The sequence below is a fragment of the Marmota marmota genome, unplaced genomic scaffold (genome assembly GCF_001458135.2).
Source record: "Marmota marmota marmota unplaced genomic scaffold, marMar, whole genome shotgun sequence".
NCBI classification, from domain to species: Eukaryota; Metazoa; Chordata; class Mammalia; order Rodentia; family Sciuridae; genus Marmota; species Marmota marmota.
In genome coordinates this window covers 668,935-688,288 of record NW_026000242.1, presented here as the reverse complement: position 1 = coordinate 688,288, position 19,354 = coordinate 668,935, and the positions used below count along the sequence as shown (strand labels likewise).

The following is a 19,354-nucleotide window of genomic DNA, read 5'->3' as shown; positions in this document are numbered from 1 at the left end:
CTATATTACTCTGCCTTTGTGAGAACTATGTATATTTGAGACTTTCACCTGATTGTCTACCAGATGTTATTATCACCACATTTTCTTTTATGGGGAACATTGTTTTCCTTTTTGAAAGTTCTTGAATTTTCTGTGCCATATATGTATGGTATAGTATTAGATATCTAAAAGTCCTCTAAAACTTGGTACCTTAGAAGAAAATTATTCATTGTCTTACTCTGTCTCTGGTGGTCAAGAATACTGAATTGGTCTCTGCCATTTCTATTGCACCTTCTCTAAACATTCTGTTCCAGGACAATCCCTGTCTTCTCTTAGTTGATAGATTTTATGGCTTAAATTACTTCATCATCATGAAACAGAGACTGTGATGCTTCTATCATAATTTTGGATTGTTTGATGATTCATAAATCATTATTCAACATTTTAGACACTATCCTAGAACACAGTTAAGTCAGAAAGGCTTAGCCATTAGAATAATATCAGATATTTACTGACAGGCACAGTACTATCCAAATAGGACATAGTAGTGAATAAGATAGACGTGGTCTTTATACTTAGTGGATAAAACATATTTGATGATTTAGGCAAGTAATAAATTTTCTTTTTCTTTTTTAAAAGTTTTATTTTATTTTTTTATTTTTTTACCATACAATTTATTTTTATTTTTTTTAGTCATACATTACAGCAGAATGTATTTTGACATATAATACATACATGGGATGTACATACATCAATCATATTGTCTATTCTATTCTGCTGCCCTTCCTATCCTCCCTACTCCTGCTCTTCTCTCCCATCATTTCTCTCTATCCAATCTAATGTGACACAATTTTTTTCTTTTTCTCATTACAACATCATATATGTATTCTGTATAACGATGAGGGTCTCCTTCCATCTTCCGTGCAACTCCCCTTCTCCCTCTTTTTCCCTCCCACCTCTCTTCCCTATTTAGTGGTAGTCTTCTTCTCATGCTCTTCCTCCCTATCCCATTTTGAGTCATCCCCCTTATATCAGAGAAGACATTCGGCATTTGTTTTTTAGGGATTTGCTAACTTCACTTAGCATAATCTGCTCTAAAGCCATCCATTTGCCTGCAAATGCCATGATCTTGTTATTTTTTAGTGCTGAGTAATATTCCATTGTGTATAAATGCCACATTTTTTAAATCCATTCATCTATTGAAGGGCATCTAGGTTGGTTCCGCATTCTAGCTATTGTGAATTGTGCTGCTATAAACATTGATGTGGCTGTGTCCCTGTAGTATGCTCTTTTTAGGTCTTTTGGGTATAGTCTGAGAAGGGGAATAGCTGGGTCAAATGGTGGTTCAATTCCCAGCTTTCCAAGGAATCTCCATACTACTTTCCAAATTGGCTGCACCAATACGCAGTCCTACCAGCAAAGTATGAGTGTACATTTTTCCCCCACATCTTTGCCAGCACTTATTGTTGTTTGACTTCATAATGGCTGCCATTCTTATTGAAGTGAGATGGTTTCTTAGAGTAGTTTTCATTTGCATTTCTCTGATTGCTAGAGATGGTGAGCATTTTTTCGTGTATTTGTTGACTGATTGTATATCCTCTTCTGAGAAGTTTCTGTTCAAGTCCTTGGCCCATTTGTTGATTGGGTTATTTGCTTTTTTTGTTGTTTAACTTTTTGAGTTCTTTGTATACTCTAGAGATTAGAGCTCTATCTGATGTTTGAGGGGTAAAAATTTGTTCCCAGGATGTAGGCTCCCTATTCACCTCACATGTTATTTCTCTTGCTGAGAAAAAACTAAAAAAAGTTTGATTCTTGGTTTTAACTCTTGTGCTATAGGTGTCTTATTAAGAAATTTGGGGCCTGCCCCCACGTGATGAAGATTAGGGCCAACTTTATCTTCTGTTAGACGCAGAGTCTCTGGTCTGATTCCTAGCTCCTTGATCCATTTTGAGTTGACTTTTGTGCATGGTGAGAGAAAGGGATTCAATTTCATTTTGTTGCATATGGATTTCCAGTTCTCCCAGCACCATCTGTTGAAGATGCTATCCTTTCTCCATTGCATGGTTTTAGAACCTTTGTCTAATATAAGGTAGTTGTCATTTTGTGGATTTGTCTCTGTGTCCTTTATTCTGTACCTTGGTCTACCAGCCTGTTTTGGTGTCAGTACCATGCTGTTTTTGTTACTATTGCTCTATAGTATAGTTTAAAATCTGGAATCGCGATACCACCAATTTCACTCTTCCTGCTTAGAATTACTTTAGCTATTCTGGGTCTCTTGTTTTTCCAGATGAATTTCATGATTGCTTTTTCTATTTCTGCAAGGAATGTCATTGGGATTTTGATGGGAATTGCATTGAATCTGTAAAGTGCTTTTGGTAATATGGCCATTTTAATAATATTAATTCTACCAATCCATGAGCAAGGTAAATCCTTCCATCTTCTAAGGTCTTCTTCTATTTCTTTCTTCAGGGTTCTGTAGTTTTCATTGTATAGATCTTTCACCTCTTTTGTTAGGTTGATTCCCAGGTATTTTATTTTTTTTTGAGGATATTGTGAGTGGAGTAGTTGTCCTCATTTCCATTTCAGAGAATTTGTCACTGATATACAGGAATGCCTTTGATTTATTGGTATTGATTTTATATCCTGCCACTTTGCTGAATTCATTTACTAGTTCTAGAAGTTTCTTGGTTGAATTTTTTGGATCTGCTAGGTATAGGATCATGTCATCGGCAAATAGTGCTAATTTAAGTTCTTCTTTTCCTATATTTATGCCTTTAATTTCTTTCGTCTGTCTAATTGCTCTGGCTAGTGTTTCAAGAACTATGTTGAATAGAAGTGATGAGAGAGGGCATCCCTGTCTTGTTCCAGATTTTAAAGGGAATGCCTTCAATTTTTCTCCATTTAGAATGATGCTGGCTTGAGGCTTAGCGTATATAGCTTTTACAAAGTTGAGGTAATTTCCTGTTATCCCTAATTTTTCTAGAGTTTTGAACATAAAGGGATGCGGTATTTTGTTGAATGCTTTTTCAGCATCTATCGAGATGATCATATGGTTCTTATCTTTAAGTCTATTGATGTGGTGAATTACATTTATTGATTTCTGTATATTGAACCAGCCTTGCATCCCAGGGATGAATCCCACTTGGTCATGGTGCACGATCTTTTTAATATGTTTTTGTAACCGATTTGCCAGAATTTTATTGAGGATTTTTGCATCTAAATTCATTAGGGATATTGGTCTTAAGTTTTCTTTCTTTGAAGTGTCTTTATCTGGTTTTGAATTCAGGGTGATGTTGGCCTCATAGAATGAATTTGGAAATACTCCCTCTTTTTCTATCTCCTGAAATAGATTGTAGAGTATTGGTATTAGTTCTTCTTTAAAGTTCTTGTAAAACTCTGCTGTATATCCGTCTGGTCCTGGGCTTTTCTTGGTTGGTAGTCTTTTGATGGCTTCTTCTATTTCCTCACTTGATATTGGTCTGTTTAGGTTGTGTATATCATCCTGACTCAATCTGGGTAGCTCATATGCCTTAAGGAATTTATCGAAGGCAAGTAATAAATTTTCCACATGCGATGGGGATAAAGACTTGGAAGAAAAATAGAAGAGGGGGATGGGAAAATGTAGGTTGAGATAAAAGCAACAATGCCACTCATGGAAGGGACCTACAAATCTGGTCAAAAGAGGAAACCCAAAGTGCTCATCTGGAGACAAAGTATGTTGCAAATATTATTCCATTTTTGTCTCTGTAATGTCAAAAAGGGCTAAGTTAAAACACTTTTATTCCTCCCATTGTCACTATGAAATTAATTGAAATGAAAAATTTGAAATGAATTTAAGTGACACTGTAAAAAATGAATTCTGATGACTGTCTTTCTAAGTAATTTAAAATACTTCATTATAGCACAGGGACCAATTTCTTATTTCCTAGGAAAGGACAGATTTCTATTGCCAGAAATTTCACTGTAATGAATTCATTATTTTAAAAAAAGTAAAATTGAACATAATTTTAATGCATGACCTACTTTTCCAACTAGTCTGCAACCTTTTGATGTCAAAGGTATGAAGAAAATATCTTCCTTGCTTTAAGAAACTTCATTCAGTATTCTTTGCATTGTTCATACTTCTGCCAATCTGCCCTGAACTTTAAAAATCTATTCCTATCAAACCAGTGAAAGAGCCAGTGGCAATTGACTCTGGATCAGGATTGAGAAAAAAAAAATTCTATTTATCTCAGGAAGACTTAGCTCTATTTTATGTCTCGAGGGATGGGCAGGTCATAGCTTCCTGCGTGACTGTTGGGCTAGCTCTGGCCCCTTCAACCACAGCCCTATGTCAGCCCAATTCAATCAAACATCATGAGACCCATTAAGTCAGCTCACTATCACTTAAAATATCCACAAATTTCTATTATATGCTTTTTTCCCCCTGAAATGCTAAAAATTTGATCTATTTCTTATTTCTTCAGGATTGCCAACCTTCAGTATTATCTTCAATTTACTGATGTTTGAGGGGATAACAAGTAACACTCTTATATTTTTTCTCATGTCTGGGGACAGTATGATAAAACCAATGGTGTCAGACTTTTTGAAAATAACAATTTAATACTGATAACTAAGTTTCTATAATTACTAAATTAGAACACGTAGTTTAGACTTGGCACTAACTATGACATTTTCCCCAGAGAATGCATTTGTTTCCTTTTTGTAGTTTCCTGAATCCTCTTCAGAGATTTTAGTGTAGATTTTATTTTGGCTCATATCTCCAAATGGGTGATGTAGCCCACTGTGGTTATGTCAGGCTTGTCAGTTTCTAAGCCACATGAGAGCATGATAGTTTATTATAAGCAAGCAAGATGGGCATCAGGGACCCATGTGAAGTGAATACACGTGTAGGTTAGGAAGGATCCAAAACTCCCATACAGTGGTAGCTGCCATTTCAATACAATATTTCTATTCTTAGTGAGTGGTAGTTAAAATAACTAACATCTGGGAAAAAAAACTAGTTTTTTCCACCCAAGTGTGCTGTGTATATAAATCTCTATATTGGATTGACCCAATGAACTATAGAAAGAGTCCCTTTGAAACACTAAGTAGTGAGAGTAAATAGATAAATGACAGAATTAGATGTCTGCAGGAGTCATTCAATAACATAGTTTGATTTTATGAGGCTTACCATGGATATGAGAAAGAAGATATTATGATCTTTTTAACAAGTCTTAACAAATAATTACAGCCTTTGGTAATAGAACAAATCAGGAAATACACACAAATGTTTGTATATGAATATTCATAGGAATATTGAAAATATTTTAAAAACTGGAAACATTCCATATGTCCATTATTTGGTGAAAAGATAAACATAATGTTGTGTTGTTATGAGTGAAATATTACACAGAAATAAAAAAGAACAAATTATTTTTATATTCTATAGCATGGATATACCTCAACAATATCATGGTAAATGAAACAGCCATATTTGACAAGCAAAACATCATGTTATTTCATTCAAATGAATGACAATTGTATATACACCAAAAGAAAATTAGTGCTTTGCTGGTAATGGAAGTAGTACTAAAAACTGGTTGCAAATGGACCCCTGGAAATTTTGGGGATGAAGGAAATGTTTGAGATTGTAGTAATGCTTGTACAATGCTATGAATGTTCTGAAACAATTGAATTTCACACTTAGAACTGGCCTGTAAATTTTACCTTCATAAAGCTGCTGAATAGTAAAAAGGAAGTAGACTTTTTACAAATAGAAAGTGTATATTTCATGTCTAGTGGAGAGGAAATAGCAAATGTCAGGCAGATCAACCTGTTGAAAGCTATACTGACACAGTGAGGAAAAGTGGGTTAAATCATTGTAGAAGGAGACTTGTGGTTATAACCATCCAGTTCACTCTGCTTTATGTGATAATAACCAAGCATTCCCCTAAGAAAGTGTTTTGCTTAAAATGTAAAATTATCCCATTTACAAAAGACTATGCTGAACCTTTAACACATGCATTCTAACAAATATGATATTACATTTCTTCTTGTAAATCTATATACAAATATATTCAAAGTTTTGTGTGAAACAAATCTTTTGATAGTAATGTCCCAAGAACCTGATTTGTCCATCTAACAAATACAATATATATCTCTATGGGTACTTTTTAAAGGAATGAATGATTTGTAAAGTTTAGAAACATATTTATAATAATGAATGCAATTTGGGGCTGTATGCTACTTATAATTTTATATTATTTCTTGAGGTTGTGCTGAAAACATAAGTTGTAGGAAATTGAAAGGAAATGTTTTGTAAAACAATGTACAGATATATAGTTGCTAATGCTGTTTTCTAGCATATGTGTATGTAATAGAAATGGTTACAAATAATTCCTGGAATTACTGAGATGCAAAGTAAAGTGTCTATTTATAATAGGAAATTTTTTTAAAAAGATGATTGGGGAGCATTGCTAATTAACATTCTTTCCATGTTGGGCTGATTTTCCTTCTGATTTTTATAGTGACTCAGAAGAAGAAAGAGAGATGATAAACTGAAACTAAGTAATTAATTCATTTCTATTTTATTTTCCACAATTCACGCATGGAGCTGTTTAATATAAGACACAATATAAAATAATTCACTTTGACTAGATGAAGATGATAACAAATTTGAGGTCTTGAAATGCTTCTAAACTTAAGCCAATGATTTGGGGGCCAAGAGGCAACAGGAGCAAAATTAAAATCTTAGCTATGGTGCAGGAAATAGAAATATTCATGCAATGGAAAATTGTTCATCAAAAACAATAAGGCAAAATATGTGCTCTGTACATGCAATTACAGAGAAATTTCAAAACATTATGCATGGTGAAAGAAGCCAGAAAGTAAGAGAGAACAGATATTTTACAATTCTATTTAACATAGATGTCCGAATGAACAAATATATACAGAAAGGAAATAGGTTAACAATCATCTAGAGCTGGTAGTGCTAATGGGCCCGATTACAAATAGGCATAAAGTTTCTTATTAATCTGAGGGAAATGTAACAAAATTATATTGTGGTGAGAGCTGTACAGCTCTGTAAATAAATATTCTCTACAAATACTCCCTGTAAACATAAATTCATTGAATTGTACACTTAAAATTGTAAGTTTTATGATGTATGAATTATGTTACATGAGTTATACAGTTCACATAGGACTCAATTCATTAAGTGTCCAATTCAATATTTTTAGTATATTTTTAGATATGTATATCATCAACAAAGCCAGTGTTAGAACATTTTCATCATGACAGAAATAATTCCTGTACCCTCTTGTGTCACCTTCCTCTTCTCCCATGACCTTCATCCTAAAACACTTACCTACTTTCTGTGTCTGTAGACTGGCCTGTTCTACCATTTCATCAAAATAGGATCACATTATATATGAGTTATATCACAAAAAGTAGTTTCACAAATAATAATCACTGTTAGTCAAAAAAGTTAAGTTTTTATAATGATCCACCCCATGCTTTCTTTTTTAAAATTCTTACTTCTTATTTATTTGGTTAGGAGCATTAGCTTTCTTTTTTTTTTTTTTAAATGGCACATTAATTATACATAACGGTGAGTTTATTGTGGCATATATATATATATAAAACCCATAAGTTAATCAAACTTGCTCCCCAACAATCTTCCACCCTTCCTTCTTGCCTCCTTATTTCTCTTCTATACCCTTTATTTTCATGCCATTATTTGTGCTCCTGTTTTTATTTCCTCTAGCTTCTACATAGGAGAGAAAACAAATGATCCTTCTCTCTGAATCTTGCTTATTTTGCTCAGAATTATGGTCTCTAATTCAATCCATTTTTTCCTTCCTTCCCTCTCTCCCTCCCTCTCTCCTTTCCTCTTTCCTTTATTTCTACCTTTTTTTTGTACTAGGAAGTGAACCCAGGGGTGCTTAACCACCAAGGCACATCCCCAGCCCTTTTAAAATATTTTATTTAGAGTCAGGATCTCATTAAGTTGCCTAGAGAGTGGCTAAGTTGCTGAGGCTGGCTTTGAACTTATGATTCTACTGCCTCAGCCTCCTGAGCTGCTGGGATTGCAGGTGTGTGCCTTATATACTACTTTCTTTATGCAATTATCTGTTGACAGACACCTGGGCTGATTCCCTATTGTAGTTAGTGGAAATTGTGCTGCGATAAAGATGAGAAGCAGCTATCTCTCAGGTATGAGGCTTTTAATTTCTTTGGATAATTACCTAGGAGAGGTATAGCTGGATCATACTATAATTCTGTTTTAAATTTTTTAAGGAACTCCATTCCTGGTTTCTATAATGGCTGTACTAACTTACATTGCAAACAACCATGTACAAGTGTTCCTTTCCTTACACATCCTCACCAGCATTTATCAGAATTTGTGTTCTTGATAACTTCCATTTCAACTGGAGCGAGATAGAATCTCAGAGTACTTTTGATTTGCCTTATCCTCATGGCTAAAGATGTTGAACATTTTTTTAATAGATGTTTGCCATTTGTACTACTTCTTGTGAGAGAGCCTTTTCATTCCATTTTATTATTTACCGATTGGATTATTTGTACATTCTTTTTAAAAAATATTTATTTTTAAAGTGTAGTTGGACACAATACCTTTATTTTATTTACTTATTTTTATGTGGTGCTGAGAATTGAACCCAGGGCCTCACATTTGCTAAAGTGCTCCACCACTGAGCCATAGCCCCAGTTCCTTCCTATGTTGATTTTAAAAATTTCTTTATATATTCTAGATGTTAATTTTTTTGTCAGAAGAGTAGCTGGCAAAGATTTTCTCTCATTCTGTAGGTTGTTTCATCATTATTATTTCCTTTGCTGTGCAGAAGGTTTTTAGTTTGGTGCTATACCATTTATTGATTTTTTTTCTTATTTCCTGATGAACAAGTGTCCTATTTAGGAAATCTTTACTAGATTCTATATGTTGAAATGTATCTCCTAGGTTTTCTTCTAAAAGTTACAAAGTTTCTGATTTTATAATGCAGTTTTTGACCCATTTTGAGGTGAATTTTGCATATGGAGAGATGGGGATCTTGATTCTTTTACTATAGATATACAGTTTTCATAGTACTACTTGCTGAAGAGTCTCTTTTTTTCTCAAATATATATTTTAAGCACCTTTGTCAAGAATCAGATGACTGTAACACTATGGGCTTTTTCTCTATGTCTTCTATTCCATTGGTCTGCCTATCTGTTTTTATGCCAGCACCTAGCTTTTGTTACTATGACTCTGTAGTATAATTTGGAATTGTGCATTATGGTCATGGTCAGTATTCCTTTGGCTGAGGATTGTTTTGGCTCTTCTGGGTCTTTTCTTTTTTTCATGTGCATTTTAAGATTCATTTTTCTAGTTCTGAGTAACATATCATTGGTATTTTGATGCATATTGTGGTTATTTTAGCCATATAATTCTTTATTCTTTCTATCCATGAATATGGGAGGTCTATCTTCTGGTTTCATCTATTTCCTTTTTTATTGTTTGTAATTTTAATTATAGATGCTTTTGACCTCTTTTCATAGGTTTATTCCTATGTCTTTTATTTTTTAAATGATTGTGGAAGGAATTTTTTTCCTGTTTTATTGTAAGTAGATTCATTATAAGTGTATAGAAAAGCTATTAATTTTTTATGTTGAATTTGTATTCTATTACATCTCTAAATTTGTTTGTTAGCTCTAGAGGACTTCTGGAGGAAGTTTCTTCTAAGTATACTATTATGTCTGCAAACAGGGTTGATTTTCTTTCTTCCTTTTTATTTGAATTTTTTTTTTTTACTTCTTTATTTTATTCCATAACCTAATTGCTCTGGCTAAAATTTCAAGTGTGACATCAGAATAATGAAAGTGAACCTCCTTGTTTTGTTCTTGACTTTAGAAGAAATGTTTTCAGTTTTCCCCCATTCAGTATGTTATTGGCTTTGAGTTTGTTGTATAAAGCCTTTATGATGCTGAGGATAGTTCTTTCTATCTCTAGTTTCTTCAGGGTTTTTATCATAAAGGGGTGTTGAATTTTGACAAAATCTTTTTCTGTATCTATTGAGATGATTGTGTATTTTTTGTCCTTGATTCTATTTATGTAGTATAATATGTTTATTCTAAGAATAAAACCAACTTAATCATGGTGTATGAAATTTTTAGTGTCATTGAATTTTATATGCCAGCATTTTTTAAAGGATTTTTCTTTCTATGTTCACAAAGAATATTTTATGATTTTCTTTCCTTGAATTGTCCTTATCCAGTTTTGATATCTGGAATATCTTTGTTACATAGAATGTGCTTGAAAGCACTCCCTTTTTATGTCATAGAATAATTTCAGGAGTATTGGCATTAGTAATTTACGTTTCTGCTAGATTCATCTATGATTCATCTGGAACTGACCATTTTTATTGGAAGAGTTTTTATTACTTCTGTTATAGTTAAAGCTTCGTTCCAGTGTTTCATAAACTGACTTCCAGACCACTCACGTATAATCGAATCAAGCCTTTATTGAAGCACACCGGTGGTGGCTGACCAGAACATAAAGCTGTTCCCCTGATCAACCCCTACAATTGCAAGGGCACTCCTTATAAGCCTGAAAGTCGCAAAAGTGATGTTCCGGGGGTCTAGCCAATGCAAGCAAGCCAGGTTACAGAAGTGGGACAGTGCAGTCAAGCGGTGGGAAGCCTAACCAATCACAATTAGCCCAGTCACCCCAGTTACAGAAAGAGAGCCCCATTACCCTAGTTACAGAAACAATACCCCATTAGGTAGTTCTGTGTTCTTAAAGGTTTCCATAGCAAAAGGAAAAGAACATCTTGCCCCAGTCATGATTCTTCTACTTGGCATGGGTGTTTTACAGGATGAAGTCATAAAACAAAATGGAGTCACATTTGCTCTTACTATCACACTTCTTCAATCTAATATCTTTTTATTAGTGTATTTAGATTTTCTATATTCTTTTGGTTCAATATTAGATTTTATGCATCTAGAAAATTATCTACTTCTTCTACCTTTTTTCATTTATTGGAATGTAAATTTTCAAAATAGTCTCTAGTGATCTTTTACATTTTAGTGCTTTCTGTTGTAATATCTTCTTTTTTTACAGAATTGTAAATTTTGGTTTGCTATTTTTGTTGGGAGTCACCCCGGCTCCAAAGACTAACTTCCCCATCCCCCAAGAAGAGCTGTCCAATGGTGAGACCTGCTGGCTTACATGATCCTTACCCACCAATCAGATTAGCCCTGCTGGCTCACCTGATCCTTACCCACAAATCAGACTAGCCTGCTGGCTCACCTGACCCTTACCCACCAATCAAAAATCACCCCATGCCAACTGTCAAACCGCCCCCGGCTCTATAAATATGCAGAGCTGTTCCTCAATAAACGGAAATTTTCCTCGAGAACAAGCCTTGATCATTCTTTTATTGGTGCTGAAACCTGGGAGGAAGAATGCCTCAGAGCTCGAGGGCCCCCTCTCTCAAGGCTTGCCATCCTCGTCCACTCTTTTGAGTGCTGCTACTACTCACACAACACCAGCTCTTCAGTAGGTGAGTTCCCCTATCGGGTATCCAACTTCAGACGGGCTATGCAGGGGCTTTGACTAGGATCGCCTGGCAAACCTGTGACACCCAATCTGGAGGAGAGAACGCACCCCACCATGACCTTCATGGTTACGGTGGACTCTCTGGAACCCGGCTCATGAGCGGGAGGTCCTGAGGGGTGGAAGAACAGGCATTCCCCCCGTCTCTTAACCTTGCATTTCTGGGATGAATCCCACTAGATCACGGTGCACGATCTTTTTGATGTTTTTGTAATCGATTTTCCAGAATTTTATTGAGAATTTTTGCATCTATGTTCATTAGAGATATAGGTCTAAAGTTTTCTTTCTTCGATGTGTCTTTGCCAGGTTTTGGAATCAGAGTGATATTGGCCTCATAGAATGAGTTTGGAAGTGCTGCCTCTTTTTGTATTTCCTGAAATAAATTGAAGAGTATTGATATTAGTTCTTCTTTAAAGGTCTTGTAAAACTCGGCTGTGTATCCATCCAGTCCTGGGCTTTTCTTGTTTGGTAGACTTTTGATGGCATCTGCTATTTTGTCACTTGAAATTGATCTGTTTAGATTGTGCATATCCTCTTGATTCAATTTGGGCAAATTATATGATTCTAGAAATTTGTCAATGCCTTCCGTATTTCTTATTTTATTGGAGTACAAGTTTTCTAATTATCTGCTGTATTTCTGTAGTGTCTGTTGTGATATTTCCTTTTTCATCATGTATATTAGTTATTTGAGTCTTCTCTCTCCTTCTCTTCATTAGCATGGCTAAGGGCCTGTCAATTTTATTTATTTTTTCGAAGAACCAACTTTTTGTTCTGTCAATTTTTTTTTAATTGTTTCTTTTGTTTCAGTTTCATTGTTTTCAGCTCTGATTTTAATTATTTCCTGTCTTCTGCTTTTTTGGGGGTTGATTTGTTCTTATTTTTCTAGTGCTTTGAAATGTAGTATTAAGTCAGTTATTTGTTGATTTTTTCTTCTTTTAAGGAATGAACTCCATGTGATGAACTTTCCTTTTAGAACTGCTTTCATATTGTTCCAGAGATTTTGATATGTTGTATCTCTGTTCTCATTCACCTCTAAAATTTTTAATCTTCTCCTTGATGTCTTCTGTAACCCATTGTTCATTCAGTAGCATATTATTAATTTCCAGGTGTAGGAGTGGATTTTATTTATTATTTTATCATTGGTTTCTAGTTTCATTCCATTATGATCTGATAGAATACAGGGTAGTATGTCCACTATTTTATATTTGCTACGAGTTGCTTTGTGGCATAGTATATGGTCTATTTTAGAGAAGGTATTTGGCATATATATGGTCTATTTAGATCCATGTGCTGCTGAGAAGAAAGTATATTCTCTCGTTGAAGGATGGAATATTCTATATATGTCAGTTAAGTCTAAATTATTGATTATATTATTGAGTTCTATAGTTTCTTTGTTCAGCTTTTGTTTGGAAGATCTATCTAATGATGAAAAAGGTGTGTTAAAGTCACCCAAAATCATTTCACTGTGGTCTATTTGACTCTTGAACTTGAGAAGAGTTTGTTTGATGAATGTAGATACTCCATTGTTTGTCTTGTTGGTGTATGGTAACTTTGAGCAGTAGGTAGTGTCCTTCTTTATCCTTTTTGATTGACTTTAGATTGAAGTCTACTTTATTTGATGTGAGGATGGCAACCCCTGCTTGTTTCACAGTCCATGTGAGTGGTATAATTTTTCCCAACCCTTCACCTTCAGTCTGTGAATGTCTGTTCCTATGAGATGATTCTCTTGGAGGCAGCATATTTTTGGGTCTTTTTTTTCTGATTCAGTCTGCTAGTCTTTATCTTTTGATTAGTGAGTTTAGGCCATTAACATTCAGGGTTATTATTGAGACATGATTTGTATTCCCAAACATTTTTGTTTATTTTTGGTATTTAATGTGACTTGGTTTCTCCTCTGATTAGATTTTCCTTTAGTGTAATTCCTCCCTCTGTTGATTTTCATCATTGTTTTTTATTTCATCTTTGTGGAATATTTTGCTGAGGATGTTCTGTAGTGCAGGCTTTCTAGTTGCAAATTCTTTTAACTTTTGTTTATCGTGGAAAGTTTTATTTTATCATCAAATCTAAAGCTTAGATTTGCTGGGTGTACAATTCTTGGTTGGCATCCATTTTCTTTCAGAGCTTGGTATATGTTGTTCCATGATCTCTTGGTTCTGAGTGTCTGAGTTGAAAAATATGATGAGATACGAACTGGTCTCCTCCTGTATATGATCTGTTTCCTCTCTTTTGCAGCTTTTAAGATTCTATTCTTATTCTATATGCTAGGAATCTTCATTATAATGTGACTTGGTATAAATCTGTTCTAGTTTTGTACATTTGGTGTCCTGTAAGCCTCTTATATATGGTTTTCCAATTCATTCTTCATGTTTGGGACATTTTCTGGTATTATTTCATTGAAGAGAGTGTGCATTCCTTTGGTTTGAAACTCTGTGCTTTCCTCTATTCCAATAACTTTTAGATTTGGTCTTTATATGCTATCCCATAATTCTTGGATATTCTGTTCATGATTTCTTACTATCTTCTCTGTGTTATCAATATAATTTTCCAGACTCTATACTTTATCTTCAGTATCTGATGTTCTTTCTTCCAAGTGATCTAGTCTGTTGGTTATGATTTGTATTGAGATTTTTATTTGGTTTATTTTATCCTTCACTTCAAAAATTTCCGACTTTTTTTTTTTTTTTTGCAGAATCTCTGTCTCTTTCATGAAGTAATCTTTTGCTGCCTGTATTTGCTCTCTCATCTCCTTCTTGGAGTGACCAAATTTTGCCTATATTTGCTCACTTAGGTCATTCTTTAATTCACAGATCAGTTTAGTTATGAATCTTCTGAACTCTTTCTCTGACATTTCATTAATTTCACTGTCCATGGGTTTTTAAATTTAGTTTTAAATTTGTTTGGGGCACTTTCCTTTCTTTTTTTTTTCATTTTGTCTATATGTCTTTCTTTCTTGCAGTGTGGATCCTGGACCTGGTTCATTGCAAGCTGCTGAGAGCAGATATGGTCTGGGCCTGATCCCCTGTGGTATTCTGCTAGTCAAAAGGAGTGGTCCCCTGCTGGATGCTGTGCTCTGACGGGTACCTGCCTGTGGCAGAACGGACCAGGGCCTACTATGAGCCTGGATCCCATGCATACAGGTGTGGGCAGATCTGGGCTAGGCCTACACTCCTGCTGTAGTCTGCTAGTTAGAAGGGGCAGTCCAGTGCTAGAGGCTGGGCTTTGGTGGGGGTGTCTACTGGTGATGGGAAAGACTTGGGCCTACTGTGAGCTTGGGTCCTGCGCAGGCTGGTGTGAGCAGATCTGGGCTGCTGAGCCTGCCCTCCCTTGGTAGTCTGATGGTCGAAAGCGTGGTCCTGTGCTGGAGGCTGTGATCTGGCAGGTCTCTGCAGGTGGTGGAATGGAAGGGGCCTAGTGTGAGGTATGATATTCTTGCAACGCCCAACTGTAGGCTAATGTAAGTATTCTGAGCACATTAGGCAGGTGTTATGCCAAACTAGGATGTTTGGCAGGTATGTGTACAAGCCAGTATTTTTGACGTAGGATATTCTAAATTTATGAGAAATTTATCTAGATGTAGCCCTTTAATTATTCCAGAAGGATCTGTATCCACAGCTTCCATTTGACTACTTTTAGATGCAGCATTTTATTTTACCCATTTTTAACCTAATTATCATAATAATCTAAACAAAGAGATTCGGTTTTTACCATCCTAAACAAAAATGAAACTGTGGCACAAATAAGTCACTTTTCCAAAGTATGACATTTAGGAAGTACAGGGATAGGATTCAAACACAGACACTCTAATTGTTTAGCAAGGGACTTTTCAGGAGCAATTTGAATTGCTGGCCTCATTTCTGAACTGTCACATTTAAGAACTCAGCAGAATACTCTGGTAGTAATTCCCAGTAAGTGGGCTGGGGGTGTAGTTGAGTGGTACAGTGCTGGAGAAGCATGTGTGAGGCCCTGGGTTCAATCCCTGGTAAACCTGCACCCATACACCCACGACGAAGACAAAAAGAAAAGAAATTTTCATTAGGCATTGAAAGCTTAAAATTTTAGTAGCAATTTAACACAATAACATTTATTTTTCAGCTATTTCTGGAGAGATAACCCTGAAGTTAACTCCTACAATCCTTGAATACTTTCTGAAACTTCTTAAAAAATAAGTAAGGTAGCCTGGGGATAGATTCCGCAGAACATTTACATTGAAGATGTGGGAACAAACAGAGCAGGAACCCAAAGAACAGATTTCTCTTGAGAGATCAAGGTGCTGGGGAAATGGAAATTTTAATTTGGCTCTACCATGGGATATGTTCAGTACCTAAGGAGAAGGAAAAATCCCAGTAAAACATTGAGTCCCTAAGGAACCAAAGGAGTATCATTATTTAATTCCCTCACTTCCTATTTATACCTAAAATTTGTTCCCTAGGAAGAAAATAAGCTTCTATCCTGCTTATAGTCAGAGCACAGTCTCATTGCGTGCCAGATATAATAATAAGAGGGTGTTTACTTTTATTTGATGATTCATAAAACCTAGAATTATTATTATAAATTATGACTAGCAGTTCAGAATGATTTCCAGGGGATATGAGAAATTCAGTCTAATACCACTCTTCTAAGAGCAGAAGGATAAATAACAATGATTAGAAAGTACCAAGGTTTTCTCTCCTGTGGAAAATGAGTCGGTTTTTTTTTGTTGTTGTTGTTGTTTTGTGTGTGTGTGTGTGTGTGTGTGCGTGTGTTGGGCTCATAATACTGGGGATTGAGCTCAGGGGCACTCAACCACTGAGCCACATGCCCATCCCTATTTTATATTTTATTTAGAGACAGGTCTCTCTGAGTTGTTTAGTGCCTCTCTTTTTGCTGAGGCTGGCTTTGAACTTGTGATCCTCGTACTCAGCCTCCAGAGCTGCTGGCATTGCAGGAGTGCACCACCACGCCTGGCCTGTTTTGGAAGGTAAGTTTTTAAGTGTATGTATATTAATGTTTTTATTTTCATTTAACCCTTTGAGATATCATTAACATATAAAATGCATCTCTATGGTATACAACTTGATATTTTGACATACATACACATTATGAAATAACTCCAACAGCGATCACCTCTACCCTTTGTGTGTGTTTTGTGCATGTGTATCCATATAGTGAGAACATAATTTTAAGTGCCATCCTGTTAGTAAATATCACATATACAGTGCATTATTATTAACTGTTGTTAACATGTTGTGCATTAGATCTCCAGAGCTTAAGCATTTTGCATAACTGAGCCTTTGTAACCATTGGCCAATATCATATTTTCCCTCTCCTTGGCCTCTGGCCACCAACATTCTATATGAATACAATTATTTATATTTCTCATTCAGATGAAATCATGCACTGTTTATCTTTCAGTATTTTTCTTATTTTTAGCAGAATGTTCTCACATTTTGTGATGAAGACCAGGGATCTAAGACATATCATTTTCTTTCCATTTTGTGCAATCCTAAGACTCAAGTGAATCTGGTAGAGGAAACTCTTTGAAAAGGGAACATAGAATGTTCAGAGAATTAGTGGACACCAAAGTTGTGCATTAATCCTTAATTTCCTTCTCTGTGGACAGATATCTCATTCTTCTAGATTAAAGGTCTTTTGTGTGACATGGGACAATAACTTAACCATTCCTAGACTCATGTTTTGTTTTAGATTAGGAAGAACATTCATGATTGCAAACCCACTAGAGTGTAATCTGCATTGAAGGTCAGCACCAGGTTGCTAAGATATTTGCTTCCAAATTTACTAGTGATAGGAGGCTCAAGAAAAGGGGGAAGTAAGAGATAAGAGGACAATTTACTCTGATTCAGCTTTCTTCTTTTTTATTCCTGGGTTTTTCTGACAGTCATGTTTGTGTATGCTTGCACCAGTCTTACTAATGTAGGCTAAGTGTGTGATGTCCTGAATTTAGTTTTAAGATTCTAATAAGAATTTTATATTAGTATACTGGCAGCACCAAACGCAGGTTGTATGGATTCAGGTTGGTTAGTTTCAGACATTTCTGGTGCAAACCTCACTGGTGGGAGAAGATGTTCTTGGGAGAGTTGGGTTGTCTTTTAATGTAACTCTTTTATTTTTCTCCTTGTGTCCACAGATTCTTTTGGAAAAGAATGGCTCCTGAAAATACCTCTTTTGTGACAGAGTTTATACTGGTGGGATTAACAGATTGGCCTATTCTCCAAGTCCCCCTGTTCATCCTATTTCTAGTAATATATATGGTCACTGTGTTGGGAAATCTGGGTTTGATAACTCTAATTGGCCTGAACTCACATCTTCATACCCCCATGTACTTTTTCCTCTTTAACTTGTCCTTTGTAGACTTCTCTTACTCTTCCGTGTTTACACCCAAAATGCTGGTGAACTTCATTTCAAAGAAGAATGTTATCTCCTACACAGGTTGTATGACCCAGCTTTTCTTTTATTGTTTTTTTTATTATTTCTGAGTGCTATGTGCTGACATCAATGGCCTATGATCGCTACGTGGCCATCTGCAATCCACTTTTGTACAACATAGCCATGTCCCCTAAGGTATGCTCCAACCTTATGCTTGGTTCATACTTGATGGCACTTTCTGGTGCCATGGCCCACACTGGATGCATGCTGAGACTGACCTTCTGTGATGCAAACATCATAAACCACTATTTCTGCGATGCCCTCCCTTTGCTCCAGCTCTCCTGCACCAGCACCTATGCCAATGAGCTGGTTATATTTATTGTGGTGGGCATCAACGTCATTGTGCCCAGTATCACCATCTTTATCTCTTATGGCTTCATCCTCCACAGCATACTCCAAATAAGCTCCACTAAGGGCAGGTCCAGAGCCTTCAGCACCTGCAGTTCCCACATAATTGCTGTTTCTCTGTTCTTTGGATCATGTGCATTTATGTATCTGAAACCATCCTCTGCTGGGTCAATGAATGAGAATAAAGTCTCTTCAGTCTTTTATACCAATGTGGTTCCCATGGTGAACCCTTTGATCTACAGCTTGAGGAACAAAGATGTTAAAGTGGCCTTGAGAAAAATCCTGAGCAGGAAAATGTTTTGATCAGAAACAGCACCACCCTATGTGCAGTTCCAACACAGACAGATTCTCTGTGTTTACTTGAAATGTTTTTAGTGACATCTTTCTTACATTTCTTTTTTACCATTGGGGAGGGAAATTTGAAATGTGTTTCTTAATGTTTTGTAGTGGTTTTCTTTGTTCCCTCACCATTTACAGTTTCTCCTCTCACCATTTTGCCACTTTAAGAGTAACATTAAGAAAGAAATTTCTTTTTTTTTAAATTGTCATCTGCAATCCACTTTTGTACAACACAGACATGTCCCCTAAAGTGTGCTATAAAGAATAGACTTTTTACGACGATCCAACATGGCGGCCGGCAAGGAAGCAGCACTTTCAGTATCTCCACATTAACCGGATCAGAAACACCCATTAAAACAGCTACATTCTACCTACTGAGGAACTTCTAGCAAAATTCCGCTGAAAGGAGACCTGCCAAGAAGTAGTAAGTTATATTAGAGGTGACAGTTGGCCCCAGACAAGTGAATCTTGGCCGGCCACGCGGGCGCAGAGGTCCAATCCTGTAGCCACGGCCCAACCGGCTCTGCAAGCGGCCCCAGGCGGCCCGGGGCAGCGAGAAGGGTCCCCGCCTGGCCCGGCAGACGGCTCCCGCCATCCTGGCTCTCCTGGCGGCCCCGCTCGCTAGGTGATCGGCCACCCCGCCCGCCCGGCTCTTAGCCACGAGGAGGCCAC

The 19,354-nt window shown here is 36.2% G+C and overlaps 1 protein-coding gene across 1 annotated transcript; it reads left to right on the top strand.

The window, feature by feature from the left end:
• Positions 1 to 17,712: 17,712 nt before the first annotated feature.
• LOC107145963 (olfactory receptor 8B3-like) lies at positions 17,713 to 18,646 on the top strand. The gene is given in 2 exon segments (XM_015490024.1): positions 17,713 to 18,024; positions 18,026 to 18,646. Coding segments are annotated over 2 exon segments (933 nt in total).
• The last annotated feature ends 708 nt before the right edge of the window (positions 18,647 to 19,354 follow it).